Raw genomic sequence first — 23308 nt, forward strand, 5'->3', positions numbered from 1 at the left:
CCAGCCCCCAAGACAGCCAGGTTCACTGAGCACCTCAGCAGGCCTTACCCCAGGGGAGGGTGGGCTGCTGTTCCCCCTTGTGCTCTGGCCCTGAGTTGGCGCTGTCTTTGGAGGTCACGGCCGCGTCCTCCTGACTAGGGCTGGGGCGTCGTTCTGGACTGGTACCACTGCTTCAGGATGTCCCCCAGCAGTCTCTCATGCCCAGAGAAAGTGCCCATAAAACACTGGCTGAACTCTTGAGCGATTATGTGTTTTGATAAGTAACTACTCTCAAAAACAATCCTCAGAATGAAACTGCTCCCTTCTCATCCAGTTGGGTTGAAGACACTGAGAGGTGCCCAGTGGGCTGGCGGACACCCAGGAAGTGCTCATCTGGCTGCCAAAGGACAGCTCCTGCCTGCAGGTTGTCTGCTGAGTGGCAGTTGGGGCGGAGACTTTGTCGTGGGCACACTGGGCCTTGTGGGAGCGGTCCCAGGAAGGGTGGCTCTGGTGGACTGACATGGGCCTCAACTGCAGTGGACCATGCTGGACATGGAGATTCTTGTCTCAGTGATTAGGTGGTCACATAGAGGGCCCTAATCTGGTGGCTAATGGCAACCCCCTCAGTGGAAGAAGGGTCCATCTGGGGGACAGAGGGAGGGGAGGGGACCACAGGCTCTTTCTCCCTGGGGTGGGGAGACCAGGCAGAGGAGCCCCAGGTTTGACAGGGGTCAGGGTGCAACCAGGAAGATCTCGTTCGACTTGGACCTGGGGGACACGCTGTACAGGTTCTATAGGCGCAACCTCATGTCACCGTGCACCGGGGGAGGGGCCAGAACAAAGTCCTGGCTGTTGGCACTGTGCCTGTACAACTTGGCACTTGGGGCCTGAGTTCACATGAAGGCTGGAAAATCCAGGAACAAAACTAGTGGACCTTCCGGCCTGACAGAGCCTCACAAGACCCTCGCCCACGAAGTTGAACTGCCGGTGGTGCACACAGTGCCCGAGTCTGGCCTCTCCAGAGGCAGGGACACGTCCAGGTGGTGGCATCTGACATCAGTGGGCGAGGCCTGAGCTGGTAATCTCAGCGCCTCCCCGCCCAAGTCTGTCCCATTGGGCTCGGGGCAGGCGGCTCTTGGGAGAGGCCAGAAAGGGTCCTTGCCGCCGTGGACTTAGAGCTGGAGGCCTAGGCTGCTTCCTGGGGCTGCTCTTGGCCTGTGTCTGGGCCAGCGGCTGCAGGGAGTGCCCTTTCCTCCTGTCATCCAGCATAGGGCCCAGCCTCCAGGATCCCACAGGGATCCCAGTGAGGCTGGAGCAAGTGACCATCCCCGTGGGAGTCACCCTGGCTCGCCCTGTGGCCACTGGCCTCTGGAGCAAGAGAGCATCTCTGAGCCTGCACCCATTGGCAGGGCTCACCTCATAAGCACTGGGAAGAGAGGCAGGCCCAAGTGCATGGCCAGGACAGCAGCATCCTGCTTCTGGCCATGGGACATGGAACCACTTGGCCCAGTGCAGACCACAAACCCGTCAGCCCAGCAAAAGTGGTTCCTGGAGCCTGCCTGCCGTCTGGAGCTCGGGCTTCCCATCTGCACCTTCCCAGCCCAGGGGAGGCAAGCGCATCGGTCACTGGGCACCCTCGGCGGTGTTGCTCAGAGGAAGCGATGCCCTCCCTACCACCCCAGGCCCTTCAGAGACCCCGCTGGCCAGTTGGGCAGGTCACATGTGCTTGGCCTCAGGCAGCCCACGAGGACTCCCTTGGTTTCCGTGCATCTGGGGACACCATTTCCAGCCCCCCCATTCCAACTTTGCCCAGCCCGACACACTGCCACTCCTCCTCCCTCGCACCCAGGCCTCAGGCTCAGCCACACCCACACCCACTGGGTCCACAGCCTGGGTGGGGGTGCAGTTCCCTGGGACTGGCTGTCCCTTGGTTCCCAAGTATTACTCTGCATGGGGCTTTGTCTCCAGGGAGCTTTCTTCCCACTCTTTGGGGCTGGGGAACCTCCTGAGACCAGACAGTGGGCCCAAGGGCTCGAGGTCAAGTCAGCTGGACTGTGACCAGGCTTTGTACCCCACCCTTGGTCCTGTGAGGAGTTTCCAAGTCTGAACCACCCACCAAGCACCTCTGGCCAAGCAGGGCTTTAAATCCTCCCACTAGGGCAGGGCAGAGGCAGCCACACCCTGCCCCTGGGGACCTCGGAGGAATGGGCCCCGTCCTTGTCCTTCTTCCCTGCCCAGAGACGAACAGCAGACAGACACCTGGGCTCCTTCAGGGGAGTTTATTTCCCGGTCAGAAGAGGAGAAGCAGGGACGGCTTCCTGTGCACCCAGCCTGGGCCGACCTGGGAGGGAGGCACTGGGGCAGCTCCGACCTCACACACTTGGTCCCACAGTTGTCCTGGCCAGGTCCAGGGAGGGCCTGCCAGGATGGTGGCTTGGAGCCTGGGGGCAGAGGCGGCAGGCCAGCTAGCCCAGAGGACGGCACAGGTGGAGGCAATAAATACTGGCAGGCCAGGCAGGCCACTCCGGGCCAGTGGACCCAGGTGGGACAAGTAAGGCTCAGCCGCTGGCTTTGTCTGCCGAGGGCTCTTTTTTGGGGCCGTGGGCTCTGGTCTGGGTGCTGCCCACCAGGAACAGAGAAAGCAAAGGCGTAAGGTCACCCAGCCTCTCAGATGGGACTGGAGGCCACTTGAGTTTTGGCAATTTGGCTTTCCCCGAGCCCCTGGTGCTGTCCCCCCACAGCCCAGCCGGGAGATGGGAGGGGAAGGGGCTGGCCGGGCCTGGCAGGCTGGGGAACAGCAGCAGCGCGTCCCACGGCGCCTCAGCCACAGGGCTGCGGACGGGGCGGCGGGGACCGGGGGAGACCACATGCTCATGCAGACACAGGGGTTAGAGGTCAGCGACGGCCCCCACAGCACACGTTCCACATGTTAAGGCATCATGGTTAGACAGGTACAGACAGCGATGGGTGAACTGACCGGGGGTAGAAGCTAGAGGGTACCTGGCTCCCCAGGCCCTGCGTCGTGTGCCCTCCCCCACCCTCACCCTGGAGGGGGGACAGGACCGCAGCGGCCCAAAAGGCCCTGAGCTCCCCACTTGTGAAAGCCAGGGCCTCTGGTTGGGTGAGGACAAGTGGGGGGCCCCGGAGGGATCTGGGGTGGGAGGGGAGGCCTGAGCTGTAGCCTCCACCCCCACAGCACAGGCGGAAGCAGCAGCAACACTAGACTATCCAGGAGGCTGGGACCTGTGGGCTGGGGGAGGCAGACCGGGTAATGGTGGCAGCGTGGGCAAGGGCCCGTCAGCACTTTGGTATGGGGGTGGGGTGGGGTGGGGCGGGGTGCACACATCCCTCCGTCTGTCCTCCCTGCCCGCCTCCCGGGCCAGGCTCAGTCCTTCCACTCCTTTTTGATGGTGAGGTTCCACTCCCAGGACAGGTGGTCCGTCTTGTCGTCGTCTGTGAAGCGGGACTTGATGCTGTAGCTGCCACGAGCCAGCACGCCCTTGGGTGCCTCCTCCACGGGGCTGAGGAACTCGTACTCCTCGGCCCTCGGCCCGTAGCTCCCCACCATGTAGTCGCTCTTGTCGACTGCGGTGCAGGGAGGGGGCGGTCAGCGGGCAGAGCGCAGGGAGGGCGCGCTCCGCCTTTCCCACCCCCCTCCCGGGTCTGACCCCCTGGCTGCCTGTGCTCCCCCGCCCACCCTCACTCACTCTTGACGCCTTTCCGGTATGTGTGTTGGATGTACTTCATGCCAGATACGATCTCTCGGTTCACCTGCAGGGAGGGTCCCGCAGCGGGGCTCAGCAGGGCTCTTCGGCCCCAGCCCCTCCAGGTCCCTCCCAGCGCCTCGGACTCACCCGGAAAGAGATCTTTATCCGGTATTCTACACCCTCCTTCAGCACAAAGGACTGCTTCTTGAAGGCCTCCAGGTCACCTGGGTTCGAGAGGACGTCCCAGTAGGAGGCTTGGCCCTGGGAGGCCACTCCCCTCCCTGACGTGCTGTCCCTTCTACGCCCCCCACCAGACTCAGGCCTCTCCAAAGCCAAAGCCAGTACCTTCCAAGACCACTTGGCTGCACTTCTTGTGTTGCCCACGAGAGGGCGCCTGCTCTCCAGAAAACTATTTTTAAGGAAAGGAGTAAGGACTCAGGCAGCCTTCGCCAGGGACCTAGGGGTACCACCCACCTGTCAGGTCCAGCTCCAGGGGGCCCGGGGCGCTGCTACACACCAGAGTCAGGCGGGTCACAATGACATTAGGGACGTTCGGGTCTGTGGAGTGACAACAGGTTAGAGCTCCACCCCCGGGGCCTCCCACCTCAAGCCCCCCACCCACTGCCTCCAGCAGGAGCAGCAGCAGGACCTGAGAAGCAGGGCAGGGCCACCTGGGCGCCCGGCCAGCCCGCTCACCCGCAGACACGGCCACTCGGCCCAGCAGCGCCTCCTTGTACTTGCGCAGACTCTCGTCGTCCTTGTCCAGCTCCTGGATCTCCTGGATGCTCTTCTGGGCCGGGGGCTTGTAGTTGACCGAGTGCTCATCCTCCTCATTCTCGGCGGCAATCTGCGCCAGCTGCTCGGCTGTGGGCTCCTGCTCGGCCATGCTCACCTCTAGCTGGTCTGCAACACCTGTGGGAAGGGTGCACTGTGGCGGCCCAGAGGGACCCCTAGTGTCCTGCTCCCCCCGGGGCCCTTGGCAGGCCCTGCAGCCACCAGTGCAGGCTCTATTGAACAGGCCTCCACAGGCCAGGCCCCTTATCTGTGCTTAAGGGGCGGGGCACCTTCTGGAGCAGGAGGGAAGGTGCAGCTAGAGCCTGTCAAAGGGCCCAACACGGGCTCCAAGGCCCGGGGTGGGGGCACATGAAGCACACAGCCCAGGACCGAACGGGCCCTGCAGCCTGCTCCACAGACCAGGTGCACCTCCCTTCCTCTCCCTCCAGGAGGAGGAGGAGGCAGCTACCACCCCAGCGCCCGCCGGCTGGGGAAAAAAACTTAAGTTCTGGGGCTCTTTCTAAGCTGCCCAGGCCCTCACCCCCAAGGACCCCTCCTGCTAGACCAGGGAGCTTCTCCCTGACCAGAGATGCCCCTTGGACCCTGCCTTAGCCAGGAAGCAAGGCCCCTGTACAAGAAACAGGTAACGGGGCCAGCATGAGTCCCTCAGGTAGGCCCCAAAAGGACAGGGGAACCCACAGTGCCTGCCCAGGTTCTCTCCGGTTGGGAGGGTTGGTGACCTGGAGCTGGAAACTGCCGCAGCTTCTGGGTATTCTGGGGGCCCTCTTTGTGGCCCCTGGTGCAGGAGCATCTGGAGCTGCATAAGGCTGAGGTCCCCCCCCACCCCCCGCTCCTGCCCCTCTGAAATCCCTGAGGGAGTATCCGAAACCCCTCACATCCGTCCGGCCTGTGCAAGTCCGGTCAGGGCCCAGCAAACCGCAGACCGCCGGCTGCTGCGGGTAGGTAACCAACGCCTGTGCCCCAGCTGGGAGCCCGGCCCTGTACGAGTTACCAGATCCCACAAAAGGACGCTGGGCACCCCGTGCGAGCGGGCCAGTCGCTTACAGGCGTGACGGACGCGCCCGCTCTTCCCGGCCTCCTAGCCGCTTTCTCCGGAATTCCTCTAGAAGGTTCACACCCTAACGCCACCAAGTGAGGCCGCGGGCTACAGGATCCTACTAGCGCGAAGCCGCGGCCGCGCACTTCCGAAAGGCCCCGCAATCTGGGACGCGCGCCGGGTGGGGTGCGGCCCTCCGGGATGGCCAGAGCCCGGGTGCGCCTTCGCCTAGGGAGGGGCGTAGGGCCTGGTCCAGGTCCACACGCACCGGCGGGGTTGGAGCGCCGCGGGGTCACGAGCGGCGACCACAAAGGACGCCTGCACCCCGCCGGTCCAAGGCCTGCGCCCCCCGCCCCCACGTGGAAGTCCCTGCGCCCGGACCCGCCCTGCGCTTGGGCCACCGCCCGCTGTCACCGCCGCCCCCGCGTGGCGCCGATTCCCCCCGGCGGGCGGGGCAGGCAAAGTCTGGGCCTCCGCCCCGCCTCCCCGCCGCCGCTGCCGCCCCGCCGCCGCCCCTGGCGCTCACCGGAGGCTCGATCGCACCGCGCTCGCACTCCCTCCCGCACGAAATGACGAACGTCGGTGCCCCGCCCGCGCGCGCCCGTCCGGCCACTTCCGGGGTCACGCGACTTCCGCTCGCGCTGGGCGGGCCGGCAGCGGCGCATGCGCGGCCGCCATCTTGCGGGGCCTGCCTCGTGGGCGCGCCTCGCGTGGGCGGTGCAGAGTGTCTGGTCATTCGGGGGAGCCGGTGTGTTCGGAGGTCTGTACCCTTTGCTGCGGGTGCTTTCCGGCCCCCGGGACCCCACGGCTCAGACAATTTCGGGAAACGAGGTAGTCACAGTCTTGCGTGCGCCCCGCCTGGACGTTGTGGCGTTTCGGCGAGGTCCTGTCAGCGGCCAGTAACTCGCCGGGACGTCGCCCAGTGCAGGCTCGCGGCCCACGTGCAGACTGGGCAGCGACGCGTTCGGCCGGGCCCACCGGAGGCCCGCACGAGCCCGCGAGGGCCGCCCTCCACCTGCTGCCATTGTCCCGCTCTCCCGGGAGCCCTCAGAAGACATCTCTTCGAGTTTGCATTGACCACTCTCAGGACGCCCGCGGGTCCCGCCTGTAGAAGGCCAAGGGCCCGGCCTCTCCAGGTGTCCTGCCAACCCAACCCTGAGTCAGGAGGCTTTAACATGAAAGAAGTGGCAAAGATTTCCCCAAGGTGCTGGGGGTCGCCAACCCGCAGACAATGGGCTGTGGCCGGAGTGTCGCAGAGAAGAAAGCCTCCGTGGTAGGGAGAACCTTAAACTCCACGGAAGTCTAGTCCACCCTGCCTGGTAGGGAGTCCAAGGCAGATGTAAGTTGCCACACACGCACCCACACCCGCTGTGAACGGGAGAGCATTCCGGGCGATAGAGCAATGCAAGAGCGACCTGGTATTCTTTGGGAATGTCTGATTTTAGGGCGAATCTGTGAGCTTTCTGTGACAGGAGTCAGACTGCCAGGCTCCCGTGCAGGAAGTGGAGTTGGCCACCAGCTGTGCCCTCCGGTTGGTGCTCAGCCTGCTGCTCGGAAGCCTCCTGTGCCTGGGAGCTGTCCTTGCACCGAGTTGTGTCCCTGGATGAGTCTGCTCTGAGGCAGCCCAAGTGCCCGAAAGAGACCATACTTACAGAGCATATTGAACGTATTCTTTATTAGGAATCTCACTATATAAAAATGTGCCATGGAATTTATCTGCTTAAAACCACCACCATGCCCTGGCTGGTGTTGCTCAGTTGGGTTGGAGTGTCATCCCATAAACCGGAAGGTTGCAGGGTCCCTTCCCCATCAGGGCACAGGCCTGGTTGCAAGCTGGGTCCCCAGTTATCAAGGTGAGTATGAGAGGTGGCCAGTTGTCTCTCACACGTCGATGTTTCCCTTCGTTCCTCCCTCCCTTCCTCTCTTGAAAGCCAGTAACACAACCACCATTTATTTCCCGCAGTTTCTGAGGATCAGGAAGCATCTTAGTGGTTCTGGCTTTGGGTCTCACGTGGGGCTGTGGTTCCCGACCTGTTGGCCACAGCCATGGTCTCCAAGACCAGCTGAACTTCAAGCCCAAACACCCCTCTGGGCAGGAGGTTTAGATGGACAGACAGATCGAGAGACGGAACAGCACGCGCTCCAGATGAGGCTGCAGAGCCCCATGATGTGATCTCAGAAGTGCTGCAGCACCGACCTTCCCGAGGTGCCGGCCACACAGCCTGTCCCCGGCCAGTGTGGGAGGGGCCCCAGGGTGAGAGGACCAGGACGGCCCAGTGCAGGCACCAAAGTGGAGAGGATGGTGCCGTTGAGCCCCTGGACCTCTCCACAGCTTGGGGGGTTTTCAGCTGGTGGACGGCTGTTCGGTCTGCATCCTCACCCTCTGCAAGGGCAGCAAGTCTCAGCACACACTCGTTTCTAAGGAAAAAGCCCTTTCCGGGGTCACGGCACCATTAGCCCATCTGTCCTGGTGTCCAGCTCTCCGAGGCAAGCACTCCAGAGTGGTGGCTGTGACCGAGCGCCAGCCCTGCTCGCTCCTGGGCCCAAGAAGCTTGGCCGGGCTCTTGGGAGCGCAGCAGCCAAGTGAAGGCTGGTTGTCAGCACTCGGCCAGGCCTTTCCACGTGAGGATGGCCGCTGGGATGCCCCGACCACAGATGCCAGCCACAGCGCGGCCCCCAGGCCCCCATGTTTGCCAGCAGACTGCACGTTGGAGGCGTCTATGACTGCCCCTACGGGTTCAAAACTTTGCCAAACAACTCCCACAACGTGGAAAAGCCGTTCGCTTCCGATCACTGGTTCATTGTAAAGGACACAGCTTAGGAACAGCCAGAGGCAAGAAATGTGCAGGGCAAGGAGTGGGGATGGTGTGTATAGAACTCCCATGCTGGCCACAATGCTTGCTGTCCAATTCACTAGCACTTTTAAGCCAGAATTATATCTTGTCACTAGTGATTTAATTCTTTCAAAATAGTTTGCAAAGGAAAAAATGTTTGGTACTTTCTTGTTATTTGCCAATTTTTAGAATGAATTAGTGAGCAAGGAAACTCCACAGGCAAACATCAGATGCTCCGAAGTGTTATCACGAAATCCTGAATGTTACCACTGTGCTCACATGGATTTATACTAATATTAATTCACAACCAGTGTAACAAAATGCTTTAGATTGTTTCTGTAACAAGTACAAACAGCATAAAAACAAAGAGTCTTAGCTTAGGTTACAGATCACAGACAGTGATGCAGTTGAAGAGATTACCTTCTGGTTTTATTTTTACACTGAAATCTCTCAGGATGTGTTATTTATTGCTCCTTCCCCCAAACAGTCCGTAATCCTAAGGCGACTTGTTAATAATGACAGCTCGTGAATATAACTCATAAAACCATCAATAACTTGAGGACAAGTAATACATGTAAATTACGAGTACTAAACCATCAGGGACGTTGGGAAGCCACACTAGGACACGGGCCGTGAGGAGTGCAACACCAGCACAGACCCCATGGGAGGGGCTAGGGGAGGGGAGGCTGGGGGGACACCTCAAGACCAGTGCCTTCCCCAGCACTCAGCCGGCCAGAGGAGCTGACCCGGTGCTGCTTCCTGCTGGGCAGCAGGCCAGGGGACACTCACGTCATAGAAGCCGATGTGCGTGGATGATGAGAGCCGGGTTTGTCCCAAATGAGGATGGGAGATGGGAGCCTGCACACGTGTCCTCTGCGTGTGCACACAGCCGGAGGGGCGCAGCAGTGTGCACGGGCATATGCCTGCAGGACCCGGTCTGTGGTCTTCCAGCTTTGTCCAGAGAGGGCCCGGGCAACCTTGGCCTGGGCGTGAGGCGTTCACACAGTACTCGGGCCTGGGCAGCTGCATTCCAGTCTCTGGGCTAGCCAGGAGCCCCTCGAGGCGCCAGGCACTCAGGAAGTGCCTCAGCAAGGATGTGGCAGGTGCAGAGGTGCAGGATGGCCGTCAGGAGCTCCCCACGGCCAGAGCCGAAACTGTGAGCAGCACAGTTAACAGATGGTGGACTTGCAATCAGTAGTGAATCCGAGTTGGCACAAGTAACGTACAGCGGGCAGGGAGGAGCTGGTCCCCCCAGAGAACTCTGACTGCTGCCAAAGGGCGGAGGGAGATGTAAACACTACCCTCTAATGAGCACCTTCAATCCTGCACCACGGGGTGCTGCAATTTGCAGGCAGGACTGGAGACACGGGTTCACTGGTTTCAAAGCTGCTGCCCCCCACGATTTTGTATTACAAAGGGAAGGATGTTAGCTTTACAGCAGAGAAAACTGGGGTCTCCCCCTGCAAGGGAGCAGCTCACACCATCAGGAAGGTCAGACAAGCCGCACCGTGCGCCTCCTAGGTGCACCAGCCCACAAAGTCAGACAAGGCCTGGGGGCACTGACTTTCCGAAGGGACTCGGCACCCTTCTCCACGTGGACCAGGAAAAGTCTCTATGACCCCCGTGACTGGGACACTGGCTGAAGGACAGTGTGGTCCGTAGTTTGCTAACAGCACTGTGCCAGTGTGAATATCAGCTTCCAGATGGCGGGAGCACGGCCACCCTGACTGGCCTGTCTACATGCTTCATAGGTGGCCTCCCTGCCTGGCCTGTGCCTGTTCAGCCCAAGGCCACCTCCGCAGGGGCACTCGCCCTGCCGGGTGGCCTGACTCCTCCCACATCCACCCCTTGGGCCATAGCAACTGAAGGCAGGCGTCTGGTGCCCCGAGGGCCGCTCAGAGCTGCTGATGTGCAGCTGGCAGTCACAGGGCTGCCTGCGGTCACGCTCCTGTGCGGCTCCCTCTGGCCTGGTGGGGACCTGGGAGCCACCTGAGCTGCCAGGCAGAACAAGTGCGATGCACTTTCCCACTGCAACAGCCTCGCTCTGGTCCCCGGACCTGTTCTCAAAGGCTGTGTCACCACCTACTGCACAGCCTGCCATCAGGGGCCAGGGGTTGCTCCTCTGGCCCTCCCTGGAACGTACCGTGGCCACAGAACAGGACAGGGCCGCAGGCAGACCTGCCTGGCCCACACCCATGCCCTCCGGAGGGGGGCGGAAGAGGATGCAAAGGGTGTGGGCAGGTCTCCACGCACAGTGTCCCACAGGGGCTTCAGCCCCCTGAAATGCACCCCAAGTGTGGTCCTGGCCCACTCTGTGCATCCTGAGGGCAGTCAGGGACACTGCCGGCTCCCACCAGCCACCTCTGCCACTGGCAACAAGAGGACACCCCCGACAGAACCACGAGGAGACGGTGTTGCAGAGTCAGAGCTGGGCAGCAGAGGACAGCCCAACCCAGTCCCCCGGAATCTGGCAGCAGCCTGGGCAGCTGCCCCAGGCCTCACGGAGCAGGCAGTGGACAGGCGGCTGCACGTCCTCTGCCTTCCAGGCCAGGGAGGAAGGGGTCAGCGCCTGCGGTACAAGAGGAGAGGCAGCCCCCCCACTAGTGCCCAACACCTGTCAGGAAGCCAGATGCCAGGAGGGCCGTTCCCTGCACACCTACCACCATGCCCCTCCTCCCTCCTGGAGTCCCAGGCAAGGACCCCACCAGAGGGACGACCAGAGCTCCAGTTCTACACACGCGTCTGTTTATTATGGCGGAGGTGAGCAGGCCACCTCCCCCACAACAGCAACCAGCAAAGTTTATCCCAAAAATAACTCAGTACAAAACAGGTCTGTTTCAGAATTAAAAAAAAAAAAAGAAAGGAAAAAAAAAGAAAAACCTTTACATGAAATTTAAATCCTATTTTGAAACAGAAAAAACAAATCCATCACTGGCCACACGGCCCGACCCCTCCACCCCTGCCCGCGGGCGCAGGATGCGACGTCTGGGCCCAGCTCCACTCGGACTGGCCGGCGCTCTAACTGGTGTCCATCTGCAACGGAGAGAGAGGTGTCGCTCACCAGGAGGCCCCGCCCCCCGGTCTGGGCCAGCCCATCGCCCCACCCAGGACTCGCCCAGGACTCACCCTGGCGTTGTAAGCGTCCAGCTGGGCGTCCAACTCCTCTGCAGAGATCTGCTGCTTCGGACTTCGGCCAGTGCCCCTGCCTCTGCCCCGGCTGCCTCCCCGGGCGCCTCTCCGAGTGCCGCCGCCGCCAAAACCTCCGGAGCCACGGTTTCTGATCATCCCGCCTCTGTTTACGCTGGAAAGGAAAAGGGGGTGCGCTCACACACAGAGACCTGACGCCGCACCCCCAGGCCAGTCTCACAGGGACGTCCCACACTCACCTCTGTGCCGGTCTGCGCTGTGTGTCGATCTGTGACGTGACGAGCTGGATGTTCATGGGGCGCCCTGTGGCAGAGAACAGAGGGGGCACACTGCCGTCAGAGCCTGAGCCCTGCCCAGGGTGCTGCCCCGTCTCCATGCAAGCCCCACACAGGGCCCCGGGCACCTGCAACACTCCTACCAAAGCAGCTGGCCTGGCCACGCGGGGGGGGGGGGGGGACGAGAAGGCACCAGCGACAACCAGCCAGCACCTCGCCCTTTTCTCAACCTGGTTCAGGAGGGTGTCGCTGGTGGGTGGACAGGTGTGGGCAACCTGACAGAAGGAGAAGCGGTACCTTTGTCTTTCCGACTGCAGCCCCGCACTCAGAGAGATACTACAGAGTATGAGAAGACTACACAGGATGAGTCTTTCAGAAAGAGTGGAAGGAGGGGAGGGGCATAGCTTGCTGGGTGAGAGGTTGGTCCAGGTGTGTGGGGCAGCAGGAGAGGTGGCAGAATGGGAGACAGACCAGGGGGTGAATATAAAGTGTCCTCAGCCACAGGGGTGAGCCACATTTCAGCACAGACATGTGCCAGCCCCTTGGGTCCCTGGGGCCAGCCCCACGCTCACCATCCAAAGGGACGCCGTTGTACTGTTTCATGGCTTTCAGGGCATCTGCCTTCCGTTCGAAGTGCACGTCGGCAGTGCCCAGGCTGCGGCCGGAGCGGTCGTAGTGCACAGCTGCCTTCTTCAGCGTCCCAAACTCAGCGAAGAGCTCCTGGGAGTCAGAGAGCGCACTCATCAGCACAACCATCTTCCTCGCAGTGGCCCAGGGTCAGTCCCTGGGCGCATGAGCTACTCTGAGGGTACTTCCCTGGGAGGCAGACAGACACACGGGGGCAGGACAGTGCTCGTGGGAAACGTAGGGGCGGGGGGACAGCAACTTCCAGGAGCACTGGGCCTGAGAGCCCACCCAACGTGGGGGGCCTAACACCTGCACCCAATGCAGGTAAAAGATCACAAAGCCCGTCAGTGAAGGGCATGAAATGAAGTCGCTATCTTCTCCAACAAAGGAAAGGTCACGACACACCCAAGGACTGTGCCGACAATCCGCAAAGGCCAAAACCACAGAATGAGGGACACCTTCTGACAGGTGGAGCAGCTCAGAGGGCCCACTGGTTTGGGAGCCCTGACCCAGCCCCTCCCCCAGGGCAGATTCTGGCTCACCTTTCCCTCTCCTCCTACTCAAGCCTGCCGCAAAGTCTGAAGTCAAGCGCTGCCATGGAAACTGCCCTGACCTCAGGCAGGCTGGGAGATGGAGAGGGAACCCAGAGTGTGGGGCTACTCCGGCCGCAGGCACAACAGCGGGAAGTGGAGTTCACCAAAAGCGGTTTCCAGTGGAGGCCAGAAACCACCTTAAAAGAAGTGTTGAGACACTGTGAGTCTCACCAGCCTTGCTCCACCCTCCCGCAGCTGAGTGCTAGGGAACTGAGCCCAGGACGGCCCAGCACCCGGACCCCCAGGGTGTCACCGCTGAACCAGAGAACAAATTTAAATTCCTTTGGGATTCAATAGAAAGAAATTAAAAAAAAAAAAAAACAACTAGAGACTTCAACCCAAGCTGGGTTTGAAAGCCAGGCCATTGATGGGACCTGGGGAGTGGTGGGAAGTGAAGCAACACAGAGGGGACGCAGGGCTCAGGGGAAGCAGCCAAAGACGTGCCCTCTCCGGCTCCTGTGCCGCCAGTTCTGCGGAGAGTGTTCTTTCTCCTCCCAACAAATCGTGACCAGGCCACAAAATAAAGCAAGCAAGCAAGCAAGCAAGCAGCCCAGCTCTGCCAGGCACAGGAACCACTCACACTAGACTGCTCCATTCCCGCTAGAAACAGGAAGCTCTGGCAGAGATGCTCACTCACAGGACCTTGTAGTGGGAAGAGCAGCAGCTCCTCAGACTAGGCTGGTGGCCTTTCTCGGCACAAACGAACCTACTTGTCAGAGTAGGTTCTGGTTCGACTCCAGAAGGACCTCTGCCTGGTACTCCGGCAGCCCCTTAAGGGGGACTTAGGTACCTGGGAGGGCTCACTACCCTAAGGAGGAAAAAGGTCCAGGGCCACATCCCAAACAGCACCATCAACTCTGCGCGGGTGAACTGCTGACCAAGAAGCTCCCATCCCTCACCTGAATATCAGCGTCGGACACTCCAAAATCTAGATTGGACACCAGCAGCTTCCCGCCGGTCTCCACACCGGCACCTCCCCCAAAGCCGCTGTCGAAAAGGTCATGTTGCCACTTGTCAGGAAGTTGTTTCGGCTGAAAGTTGGAAAAACACGAAAACAGACACAAGCCCGTGAGTCTTATTCCAGGAGTCCCCCTCTCTCGCTGGCATGGCAAGACCCTCGGCTCATCTGGGCCTGAAGGCGAGTGCGGAGAGGGACCCGAAGCCCTCGGCTTCCCGCCCGCGCGGGAGCCCCAACTCCCCCAAATTCTCCGTTCCCGCCAACCAATTTCCCGCTGCCCATGAGCCCGCGCTCTGCATCCCCTGGTAACCCGCCGCCACGAGGCCAGGCGCCCAGCCCACACAAAGGCGGGGATGGTCTCCGCCTCCCAGGCCCGGCCGGCGCGCGACCTTCCCGCCCGGCCCGGCGCCCACGCCCACCGGTTCGGCCCGGCCCTCCACCCTATCTGCCGCGCGCCACCCCGCCGGCCCGCTCCCCCGTCACGGGCCTCTGCACTCACCCTGCTGTAGGGCGCCGGCCGGTTCCTGCCGCCGCCGCCCGCCGCACCGCGAGCTAGCGCCGCCCGGTTCCGGATGGGCCCGCCGCCCCGGGTCACTCGTGCAGCAGCCTGAGCTCCGCCGCGGCCTCCCTGGGAGCCGGCCCGTCCTCGACCCCGGCCCCCGCCGCGGCCGCCTCGCTGGCTCCGGTTCAGCTTAATGATGTCGTCCAGGGACATGTCCATTTTGTCGGCCATGGCGGGCGCGGAATCGGCCTAGGCTCAAGCCCGCGCGTCAGCACGCCGGCTCGTCACTTCCGACGCCGCGCAGCGTCTTCCGGAGCCGCGTCCTCGGAGCGACCGCCGATTGGCTAAGGGCGCGGTTGGGGCAGGCCGGCGCCTGCGCGTTGGGGCTTGAGTCTCGGCGGGCAAGGCTGCAGAGCGTCCGGCCGCGGTCGCGTTCGTTTTCGTACCTTCCCGCGCGGGCCCTGGCGCTGCTAACTGAAGGCGGGCGGGGCTGCGCTCGATTAAGTAGGCACGGGTGCGAGGGGCGGGGCGGGGTGTGGTCTTGGGGGCGTGGCTCACCGCTTTATCCACCCCTCACCTCGGGCGACCCGGGCCCGGGTGGCGGTTTTCTGGCTGAATCCTAGCCAGAGGCTTTGGAGCTCCGTCTGTTTGTCGCCCCCCCAGTCAGTGACGTGCTGTGCGTCACATTTGTGCACTTGTTAAGGAAAGCCAGCGCGCCCTGTGGCGGCGGTCTTTGCAGGTACCCCGAGTGCGTGCAGAGCCTCTGTGGCGCCCGGGGTTCCCACGGGCGACCTCTACCCCAGCCGCCCGTGCTCCTCTGGGCAACTAAAGCGGTTTCTCCGAGCGGGCACTGGCTTGGGCAGCACCCTAGCCTGGTGCCTGTTGTTCGGCAGACTCAGGGCAGCAGGCAATCTCTTCCCTCTCTGCAGGCGCTGCCGCCATGAAGGTGAAGATTAAGTGCTGGAACGGCGTAGCCACTTGGCTGTGGGTGGCCAATGACGAGAACTGCGGCATCTGCCGGATGGCCTTCAATGGCTGCTGTCCGGACTGTGAGTGTCCCCCGTGTTCTCCCGGCCGAGGCGGCTCCCCAGAAACACCCGCACAAAGCCCTTAGCCTCAAGCAAAGTTAGCCAAAAAGAGGCTGGAGATGTGGGTCCCTATCTATATAAAGATGCCAGCAAATGTTTCGTTAGTAAAAATAGTGCAGCTTTTTGTCATCAAACTGGGTTGGGAAACACATGGGGCAAAAAACGTCATAACTTGTTATTTGAAAATTCTCGAACAAAACAAATAGAATTGTGTAAGGACACCCCACCCCCCTCGTACAGCACAGGGTCTCGGGAGGAGGGTTTTTGTGTTTGCATCCTGGTTTTGCGGAAGCGTTTTTTTTTTTTTTAAATTTATTTATCTTTAGAGGGGGAGGGGGGAAGGAGAGAGGGAGAGAAACAGCAATGTACGGTTGCCTTTCCTGCATCCCCTGCTGGGAACTGGCCTGCAGGAAACCAGCCTGCAACCCAGGCATGTGCCCTGACTGGGAATCGAACCGCGATTGTCTGGTTCGCAGGCCCATGCTTCAATTCACTGAGCTACACCAGCCAGGGCTGCGGAATCGTTTTAAAGTAAGTGGTAAACAGGCGTCCTGTCCCACCCACTGCACGCGCGTCCCTAACTTCGCCCGACTTAAGGCAGCATTCTCCCCGGGTCGTCGCCCTTTCCCAGGGCTGGTTCGCATCTCTCCAGCTGTCCCCATGTCTTGTCGCTCTCGGGTGGGCTGCAACGGGGCTGTGCATTCCACTGCTCTGCCCCTCTCTATTTCTTCTAGAGCAGCCCTCCTTCAGCCTCCCTCACTCCTTGTGACTGACTTCAGACTCCTTTAGGAAGCCGCTGCATTCGTTACCCTGTACATCAGGCTTTGTGCGATTTCTTGTCGTTCCTTTGTCCCCACTATGTTCTGCACAGTAGAAGTACTTTATTGTATATTTGGTTCAAAAGCAGATTTTGCACCAGTGCGTGGTTTTTCGTCAGAGACAAGTGAATATAATGCAGAAGCAAGGGTCAGGGCTTTTCCGCTGGGACCAGGGTGGCCCCGGGAGCACTCCTGCGGTGCCCCACACTGCCCTGGGAGTGACCAGGCTTCTTGGGGCTGGATGAATGCCCGGAAAAAGAGGGCTTTGATCTTCTCCGAAAAATGCACACCACGGAATTTCAGTGCAAACGCTGTTTCATTCTAGACCTCACCTTCTGAGCAGGAAATCTCATTTGCAGGAGCAAATCCCTCCTGATTTAATCAGGCTTGGGACTGGAATGTTAGGAGGCGATGATTGGCTCTACTTGATCTGGTTTTACTTGATGAGATCAGTGCAGCACAAGGTTTTACTCATGGTGTTTTAAACTTTGTTTCCCAAGGGCGTCGCAGAGGCGGAGGAGCCTGGGGCGGGCTCTGGAAATCTTTTAAGCCACAGACTTGATCATTACTCTCTGAAAAGTGCTCCAAACCATCTTTGGGGTGGTGTCCCTGGTGACACAAGCCTAAGAGCCTGTGTAGGTGGGCTGGTGGCCTGCAGAGCCCAGAGGGCAGTCCCAGCGGGGCTGGTGTCTGCCTCCGAATCCACCATCCTCCAGCTGCAGAGAGTGGGGGGATTTAGAGTCTAATCTTTGGACCAGCTTCACTTACTTGTTCTTTAATCAGTTGCTTTTTCTACATGCCTAGACCAGGAGTTCTCATCCTTAACACATGGGGGCCACACTGTAACAAGCTGAACTACCTTGCCAGGGCCTCAGAGAAAGGATTTTTAAAATAATTATTTAATGCCCTGGCTGGTGTGGCTCAGTGGATTGAGTGCTGGCCTGTGAACCAAAAGGTCACTGGTTTGATTCCCAGTCAGAACACATGCCTGGGTTGCGGGCCAGGTCCCCAGTGGGGGGTGCATGAGAGGCAACCACACGTTGATGTTTCTCTCCCTCTCTTTCCCTCTTCCTTCCCCACTCTAAAAAATAAATAATTTTTTTAAAAGACTGTTTGTAGAGAGAGGGGGAGGGAGGGAGAGAAACATCAGTCTGTTGCTTCTCAGTGTGCACTCCAACCAAAGACTGACCCCACAAGCCAGGCACGTGCCCTCAAGGGGAGTTGAACTGGCAACCTTTCACTTTGCTGGATGACTGACAACCAGCCCACGGAACCACACCAGGGATTCGCATCCTTGGCTTTGAGAAGATGCTGTAACCGACTAACCTGTCTGGCCAGGGCCTTACAAAAAGGACTTTTTAAGACTGGAAATGATTTTTTTTAAAGGTTGGGAAACACTGCTCCCAACCAGTAAATCAGAAGGCAGAGCTGCAGCCCCGCCCCCTGCCTGGGAGGCGGGGCGTCTGCTTGGGGAGCTGGCGTGAGGGCGGAAGAGAGGGCAGGCTGGCTCCCGGCTCCTGCTTCTGCCCAGGGAGGCGCCGGGTGGGATTTCGGAGCGTCACTTGCCAGTGTGCTGTTGCTTCCACTGCAGAATCGTGTATTCCCGTGTGTGGTGTCAAGAGCAAGTGCTGGGACCACAGGTGACCTGGCCAGGCTCCTGAGCACAGGCATCCGAAGGCAGCTTCTGTCCTGTACCTAGGACACAGGTCACAAAGGAAGCTGCTGCCTGGAGAAGATGTCCCCTGTCCAGCTGCCCTTGCCTTGTCTGTGTGGTTCCTCACGTCGGTGTCACAGTGACATCCGGTATAGCTAGTGCTTGCAAGGTGTAGAGGACCCCCCAGGCAGGGGTGTGGGGGAAGGCGCCCCTGGGAGAACAGGGTGTAGGGAGCAGGCTTCAACTCCTCCCTGACTGTGGGGACCCTCCTCGGGGCCCTGGGGAGGTCCTTGTGCACTGTGTCCGCACCGGACTGACTGGGGATCAGGACCATTGTTTCTCAGCCTTGGGCAGTGTGGAGCGTCCTCTGTGCCCCAGGCCCTCCACGGAGGCAGCCTTTCCTGGGGTGTGGCGTGGAAAGCCAGCAGCAAGCACCCTGGGCCTTGGAGGCGGGAGCCTTTCGAGCTAGAAATGGAGAGAGATGGAAGGCGGCGCCATGGCCACACCCAGCCTGTGACAGGCTCCTCAGCCCGCTCCTGGGTGTCGCACTGGGCCCCTGCTGCCTGGGGGAAGGGACCTGCATGGTCTCGAGGCCCCAGCCTCTGGCCCCTGGCTGGACGAGTGGGTCCTGCTCACCTGGGGGCACAGTCACACGGCAGCCTGGCAGTGCAGGTCCAGCGTCCCAGCTGCACAGTGTCTGCCAGCGGGCCTGGGCCCTAGACGGCCAGCAGTCAGGGGCTGTGGGCCTGGCTAGGGCTCCTCCTGACGCTGAGCCACCCTGAGGGGCTCCCACCAGGTGGGGTCACGCTAACTTTCACACAGGGCGGCTCTGCCGCAGCACTGGTCCCGACTCCAGAACCTGCCTCTCTAAGAGGCCCCGGCTACCGTGGGTCCTGGGTCCCGGCCTCGTTCCCCCAGCTGTGGGCATGCTCCGTGTGACCCACGCCTTCTCCTGTTCCCGCAGGCAAGGTGCCAGGTGACGACTGCCCGCTGGTGTGGGGCCAGTGCTCCCACTGCTTCCACATGCACTGCATCCTCAAGTGGCTGAACGCGCAGCAGGTGCAGCAGCACTGCCCCATGTGCCGCCAGGAGTGGAAGTTCAAGGAGTGAGCCTCGGGGGGGGGGGGGGGTGAGGGCGGAGCAGCGCTGTATCCTGGTCTCCATGCTGACACTTTTATCCAATAAGGGAAACTCATTAAACTGCCTGGGCCTTGCAGATGCCTCTGGCTGCCTGTGTTCTTGGTGCTGACGTGGCCTCGGCGTGCACAGATGTGAGAACTCTCATGAATAAAGATCTCTGCAGTGCGGCCGGGCCCCGAGTCATGGCTCCTGTGGAGGGAGGGGTGCGGGATCAGCCGGAAGAGCAGGGAGCAGTGACGGTGGGTGGCTCGGGCTGGAAGAGCCTGGGGGTGCAAAGGCCCAGGGGTGTGCTCCTAATGTAAGCGAAGGAACCTCTGGGCAGAGGCTTGTGGCCCATCAGCCAGCTTCTCACCTGATGGGAGCCCAGCTGGTTTTTGAGACCCTATCTGGGCACAGCTGCCAGCCATGGCCTGCAGCCCCTCCCACCAAGAAGGCATCCAGGGCCTGTGCTGGTGGCACGGGGCCAGGCTGCGCTGCAAGGTGAGGAGGCCTGGTGTCTGTGGCAGGCAGGTCTCCCGGGCTCACCCGGAGGGCCAGCTTCACATTGAGTCCGTGACTCAGCGTGGGACAGGCTGTGTCCCTGGTGTCGGAGGGTGGCCCCAGCTCGGCAGCCCCAGTTCGGGGCAGGTTCCGGAGACTGCCAGGCTGTGCTTTCCCGCGCTGCAGAGCACCCTCCATACGACCCTTCAGTGTCCCCCCCGCCTCGTTGCTGCCCCTAGGAAACCCTTTCTGTCTGTGTGGTGGGTGGTGGTCACCCTGGGGGAGGAGAGGGGATTGTCTCGGAGGAGAAGGGGTGCTGGTCACCCCCTGGGCCCTCAGGCCAAGTTCCCCACCCCACAAAACCCAGCCTTGGGCCTTCTGCACAGTCTCCAGAGGTGTTTGGGCAGTGGGGGAGGGGCCCGGGTGAGCCCATGTAACCTGCCAGGTGAGGTCTGGCGGCCTGTCCAGCATCCTCTCTGGCTCCGGACAGTCCAGGGCTGTGCGGTCACCAGGACTTCTGGAGGGAGCAGGAGCGGCCATGGCCACTGCAGATGAGCCGCCAGAGGGCTCTCGGCTTCCCAGGGTGTGTGGACAGCCTGGCCCACCCCCTGGACTCACTCCCTTCTCGAGGACTTATCCCCAGTGGAAAGTGCCCACCGGGACCCAGCCTCCCAGGCAGCTTCTCCCCCTTGCCCACTGGGACTGGTGCTGCCAGCTCCAGCCACAGACACCACCTGGGGGCCACCCACACTCCCTGCCACCTGGACACCTCATCACCTGGCTGGGTACCCTCAAGCTGGACACAGCTGCCTACTGGGCCCTGCACACGCACAGAGTCCAGCCCCATCTGCCGCGTCCCAGGAAGCTTGGACCCTGTCCCCTCAGCTTGCTCCACCGCCTCCCCTCTGCTGCCCCTGAGGCACAGAGCCACACCACTGCCTCCACCTTACCGGCCCCTGGGCACCCAGGGGCTTCACCCAGGGCCTGGGTCCAGCTGTCTCCTGGATGCTGGCACACAGTAGGTGTGCGAAAAATGAACCTCTGCCGGCAGTTCTGTCCTCAGACCAGCATTTGGGTTGGGGAGAGAAGGCCCCAAGGCACCCACCCCTCTGTCCACTTCCCAGAGCTCCCACCTGGCTCCCTGCCGTCCCCCTCAAGGGAGGGCCGATCCTCCCCCTTGGGTGGGAGACCAGGGTCCGCCCGCATTCCGGCCTGGGTTCTCCTCCAGTAGCTCTGGCGCTGTGCACTCAGTGGCTCTCTCGCTTCATGAGCCTTAGGGGCCTCTGGGGGTGACTCAGGGCTGGGGCGCCCTCGGGGGGTGGGGGGTTCAGCAACTGCACTTGGTGCTGCTCTGAGGCGCCTCCGGGCCCGGCCGCCTGGCAGTAGGAGCAGCCCGGGCGCCCCCTCCCAGCAGCGGACGGGGCTGGGAACCACCGGGACCCCCGTCAACTCCGGGGCTGTGAGCATCGGCTCCCCACCCCACCACCGGCGCATCCAGCTCCGGCGCCCCTGCGCAGCAGGCCCGCCCCGCCCGCCACAGATACAAGGCGCCCGCTGCGGCGGCGACGCTGAGCCGGACGCCCAACCCCGTCCCTAGGGCCCGACCCTCCACACTGGCCACCTCCCTGGCGCTGAGCCTGCTGCTGCCCCCGGCCGCGCCTGGTACAAGCCGGCGGCAGGGCTGCTGTCCGGCTCGCGCGGGTCCCCATACGCACGGCGCTCCGAGCGCCCGGTGGGCACGGGAACCCCCGGCCGGGCAGGCACTGCCTGGGAGCTGCGCCCCAGCCTACAGAGCCCGGTGAGTGCTCCAGCGGGAGGCCGCGGGGCGGGGGGGTGGACGGGCGGCCGGAGCGCCCCCTTAATCTCCTGCCCGCAGGGCGTGTGCGTCCAGGTTGTCGCCCAGAACCTGCAGAGCTGCGAACGAATCCCTGACAGCCGCGCCACCTTCCAGCGCAAGGCGGACGTATTCCCGTCGCTCCGCGCGGCCGACTGTCTCGGGGCTTGATGTTCCCGCCGCCCACGGCCCCGCTCGCACCCTGGGCCCCCGAGGAGAAGGCGCCCGGTACCGCCCTCCCCGTCTCCACAGTAAACGGCTAAATGAGGCAACGACACGCGTGTGGGGGGGGGGCACCGCGGGAGGGGGCAAGATCCAAGATCCAGGGGTCAGTCCGTGAGTCCGGGCCACGCCCCGTCTGCTCCGGGAGCACTCCACACAGGTGGGGCCCAGGGCTCCAGCGCAGTGCCGTGAGCTTTCGGGGCGTCTCCCGCCTTCCTGCGTTCCCCAGCCCCCCCTGCTCCCCACGCCCAGCCATCGGGAGGGGTGTTCGGCCAGCCTTCCCGTCATGCCCCCCAGACGGTCCTCCTGCCTCGAGCCCTGGGTCTCCCGAGGCTGGAGCTGTCCCTCACCAGAGGGACGACTTCTAGCGCCACCCTCTCCTTGGAGCCCCAACACCTACCTTCCTCAGCAGCAGCCACAGAGCCCTGGGTCTGGCGCGATGCCCATGAGCAGGAGCAGGCTGGGTCCGGCGGGACAGGGCAGCTGCGGGGCGGGCAGGCTGCCCAGAAGACCTCGAACTGACCCACTGGGGCAAGTGCCCCCGGCGCGGGCAGCCAGCCCTGCCCAGCGGGTGGAGGGGCAGTTCAGGAAGGTGGGCAGGCTGCACACTCAGGTCGGGGGGTCCTGCCCGTGGATTCCTGCCCCCACACCGCAGCTCCCTTCAGAACACGAGCTGGGGCCTCAAGGGAGGTCTGGAGCCTGCCCTGGGGGGCTCCCCACCCATGGAGCGCCTGTATAGTGCAGTGGCTGAGGGAGGCCGGGGTGTGCCGGGGTAGAGGTCTCTTCAGGGAGGGCGCCTTCCTGCACGCCCAGGCCCCAGCTGGGGCTCCCTGGCTGCTGCTTGGGGGCCGTCCCCAGCTCAGGGGGGCACCCTGTGAGGTGGGTTCTGGGAAGGCCTGGGGCTGAGCCAGGTGTTCAAGAAGCCCACTGGTCCCACCCTTCTGAATCTATAGGGGGATGTCCAGTCCCTCTTCTCAGGGGTCCCCTGTACCCCAGGGGTCTGATTACGGGGAGGCCTGGCACCACAGGGCTCCTGAAGTCGGGGGCCCGGACGGGTGGAGGTGCAGGGACGGCCCTGGGCCTCTCAAAGCTTCAAGTCCAGACCCCAAGGTGAAATTGAGCCCTGACCAGTGTGGCTCAGTGGGTTGGGCATCATCCCACAAGCCCAAAAGTTTCGATTCCCAGTCAGGGCACACGCCTGGGTTATGGGCCAGGTCCCCGGTTGGGGGCATGTGAGAGGCAACCACACACTGATGTTTCTCTCCCTCTTGGCTCGGTGGGTGAGAGCGCTCTCCTGCCGCCCCGAGGACATGGGTTTGAGCACGGGCCTGAGTGCACGCTCTCGGAGAACAGACTGTGTTTGTCTCTAAAGTCAATGAAACAGAGAATTCAGAAGAAAGGGCTGGCCCAGCCCCGACCAGAGTGGGCAGGCTGTGTGCTGGCTTTGGGCTCCCACGGGGCCAGGCTACATGGTGCCCCCACCCCCAGAAGTGACCCTGCAGCCACTGGGCTGCTCCAAGTGGGTCTGACTTGGGTGCAGGAGACCCCAAGATTCTGTGGATCCCAGGCCTTCCTGCGTGGGTGGCCCTCTGGAGCTGCAGGGACTCAGCCTCTCATCT

The 23308-nt window shown here is 62.0% G+C and overlaps 4 protein-coding genes across 6 annotated transcripts; 2 read left to right on the top strand and 2 right to left on the bottom strand.

Moving 5' to 3' along the window:
- Positions 1–3253: 3253 nt before the first annotated feature.
- Positions 3254–6130, bottom strand: ARHGDIA (Rho GDP dissociation inhibitor alpha). 2 transcript variants are annotated; one of them, XM_037158009.2, is made up of 6 exons: positions 6044–6130; positions 4383–4598; positions 4161–4244; positions 3834–3910; positions 3687–3750; positions 3254–3564 (listed from the first exon to the last, which is right to left on the bottom strand). In XM_037158009.2, the coding sequence occupies exons 2-6, from the start codon at positions 4570–4572 to the stop codon at positions 3365–3367; spliced, it is 615 nt and encodes a 204-aa protein (XP_037013904.1). In that variant the 5' UTR covers positions 4573–4598; positions 6044–6130; the 3' UTR covers positions 3254–3364. The 2 variants fall into 2 exon arrangements, with proteins under 2 accessions (XP_037013904.1, XP_037013905.1); XM_037158010.2 differs by lacking the exon at positions 6044–6130 and adding an exon at positions 5526–5856.
- Positions 6131–11074: 4944 nt separating this feature from the next.
- ALYREF (Aly/REF export factor) lies at positions 11075–14684 on the bottom strand. The gene is made up of 6 exons (XM_037157865.2): positions 14451–14684; positions 13893–14024; positions 12346–12493; positions 11738–11801; positions 11478–11652; positions 11075–11384 (listed from the first exon to the last, which is right to left on the bottom strand). The coding sequence occupies exons 1-6, from the start codon at positions 14682–14684 to the stop codon at positions 11370–11372; spliced, it is 768 nt and encodes a 255-aa protein (XP_037013760.2). The 3' UTR covers positions 11075–11369.
- A 188-nt stretch (positions 14685–14872) lies between these two features.
- On the top strand, positions 14873–19229 carry ANAPC11 (anaphase promoting complex subunit 11). 2 transcript variants are annotated; one of them, XM_037157866.2, is made up of 3 exons: positions 14873–14957; positions 15383–15502; positions 18978–19229. In XM_037157866.2, the coding sequence occupies exons 2-3, from the start codon at positions 15394–15396 to the stop codon at positions 19121–19123; spliced, it is 255 nt and encodes an 84-aa protein (XP_037013761.1). In that variant the 5' UTR covers positions 14873–14957; positions 15383–15393; the 3' UTR covers positions 19124–19229. The 2 variants fall into 2 exon arrangements, with proteins under 2 accessions (XP_037013761.1, XP_037013762.1); XM_037157867.2 differs by lacking the exon at positions 14873–14957 and adding an exon at positions 15011–15192.
- A 329-nt stretch (positions 19230–19558) lies between these two features.
- Positions 19559–21730, top strand: NPB (neuropeptide B). Its single transcript, XM_053661310.1, is given in 4 exon segments — positions 19559–19633; positions 21151–21277; positions 21280–21431; positions 21510–21730. Coding segments are annotated over 4 exon segments (483 nt in total). The 3' UTR covers positions 21639–21730.
- The last annotated feature ends 1578 nt before the right edge of the window (positions 21731–23308 follow it).

Source organism: Artibeus jamaicensis, unplaced genomic scaffold, assembly GCF_021234435.1.
Source record: "Artibeus jamaicensis isolate MK-2021 breed Jamaican fruit bat unplaced genomic scaffold, CSHL_Jam_final contig_2259, whole genome shotgun sequence".
NCBI lineage: Eukaryota > Metazoa > Chordata > Mammalia > Chiroptera > Phyllostomidae > Artibeus > Artibeus jamaicensis.

What these genes read in the sequence shown, in the direction of transcription:
- ARHGDIA (XM_037158009.2), bottom strand. Translation starts at nt 4,572, where the DNA reads ATGGCCGAGCAGGAGCCCACAGCCGAGCAGCTGGCGCAGATTGCCGCC. An exon ending in CCTGGAGCTGGACCTGACAG is followed by an intron (nt 3,911 to 4,160) that starts GTGGGTGGTACC and finishes TCTCGAACCCAG; the next exon opens with GTGACCTGGAGGCCTTCAAG. An exon ending in GGATAAAGATCTCTTTCCGG is followed by an intron (nt 3,751 to 3,833) that starts GTGAGTCCGAGG and finishes CCCTCCCTGCAG; the next exon opens with GTGAACCGAGAGATCGTATC.
- ALYREF (XM_037157865.2), bottom strand. Translation starts at nt 14,684, where the DNA reads ATGGCCGACAAAATGGACATGTCCCTGGACGACATCATTAAGCTGAAC. An exon ending in TGTCCGACGCTGATATTCAG is followed by an intron (nt 12,494 to 13,892) that starts GTGAGGGATGGG and finishes TCTGACTCCCAG; the next exon opens with GAGCTCTTCGCTGAGTTTGG. An exon ending in CAGCGCAGACCGGCACAGAG is followed by an intron (nt 11,653 to 11,737) that starts GTGAGTGTGGGA and finishes TTTCCTTTCCAG; the next exon opens with CGTAAACAGAGGCGGGATGA.
- ANAPC11 (XM_037157866.2), top strand. Translation starts at nt 15,394, where the DNA reads ATGAAGGTGAAGATTAAGTGCTGGAACGGCGTAGCCACTTGGCTGTGG. An exon ending in CAATGGCTGCTGTCCGGACT is followed by an intron (nt 15,503 to 18,977) that starts GTGAGTGTCCCC and finishes CTGTTCCCGCAG; the next exon opens with GCAAGGTGCCAGGTGACGAC.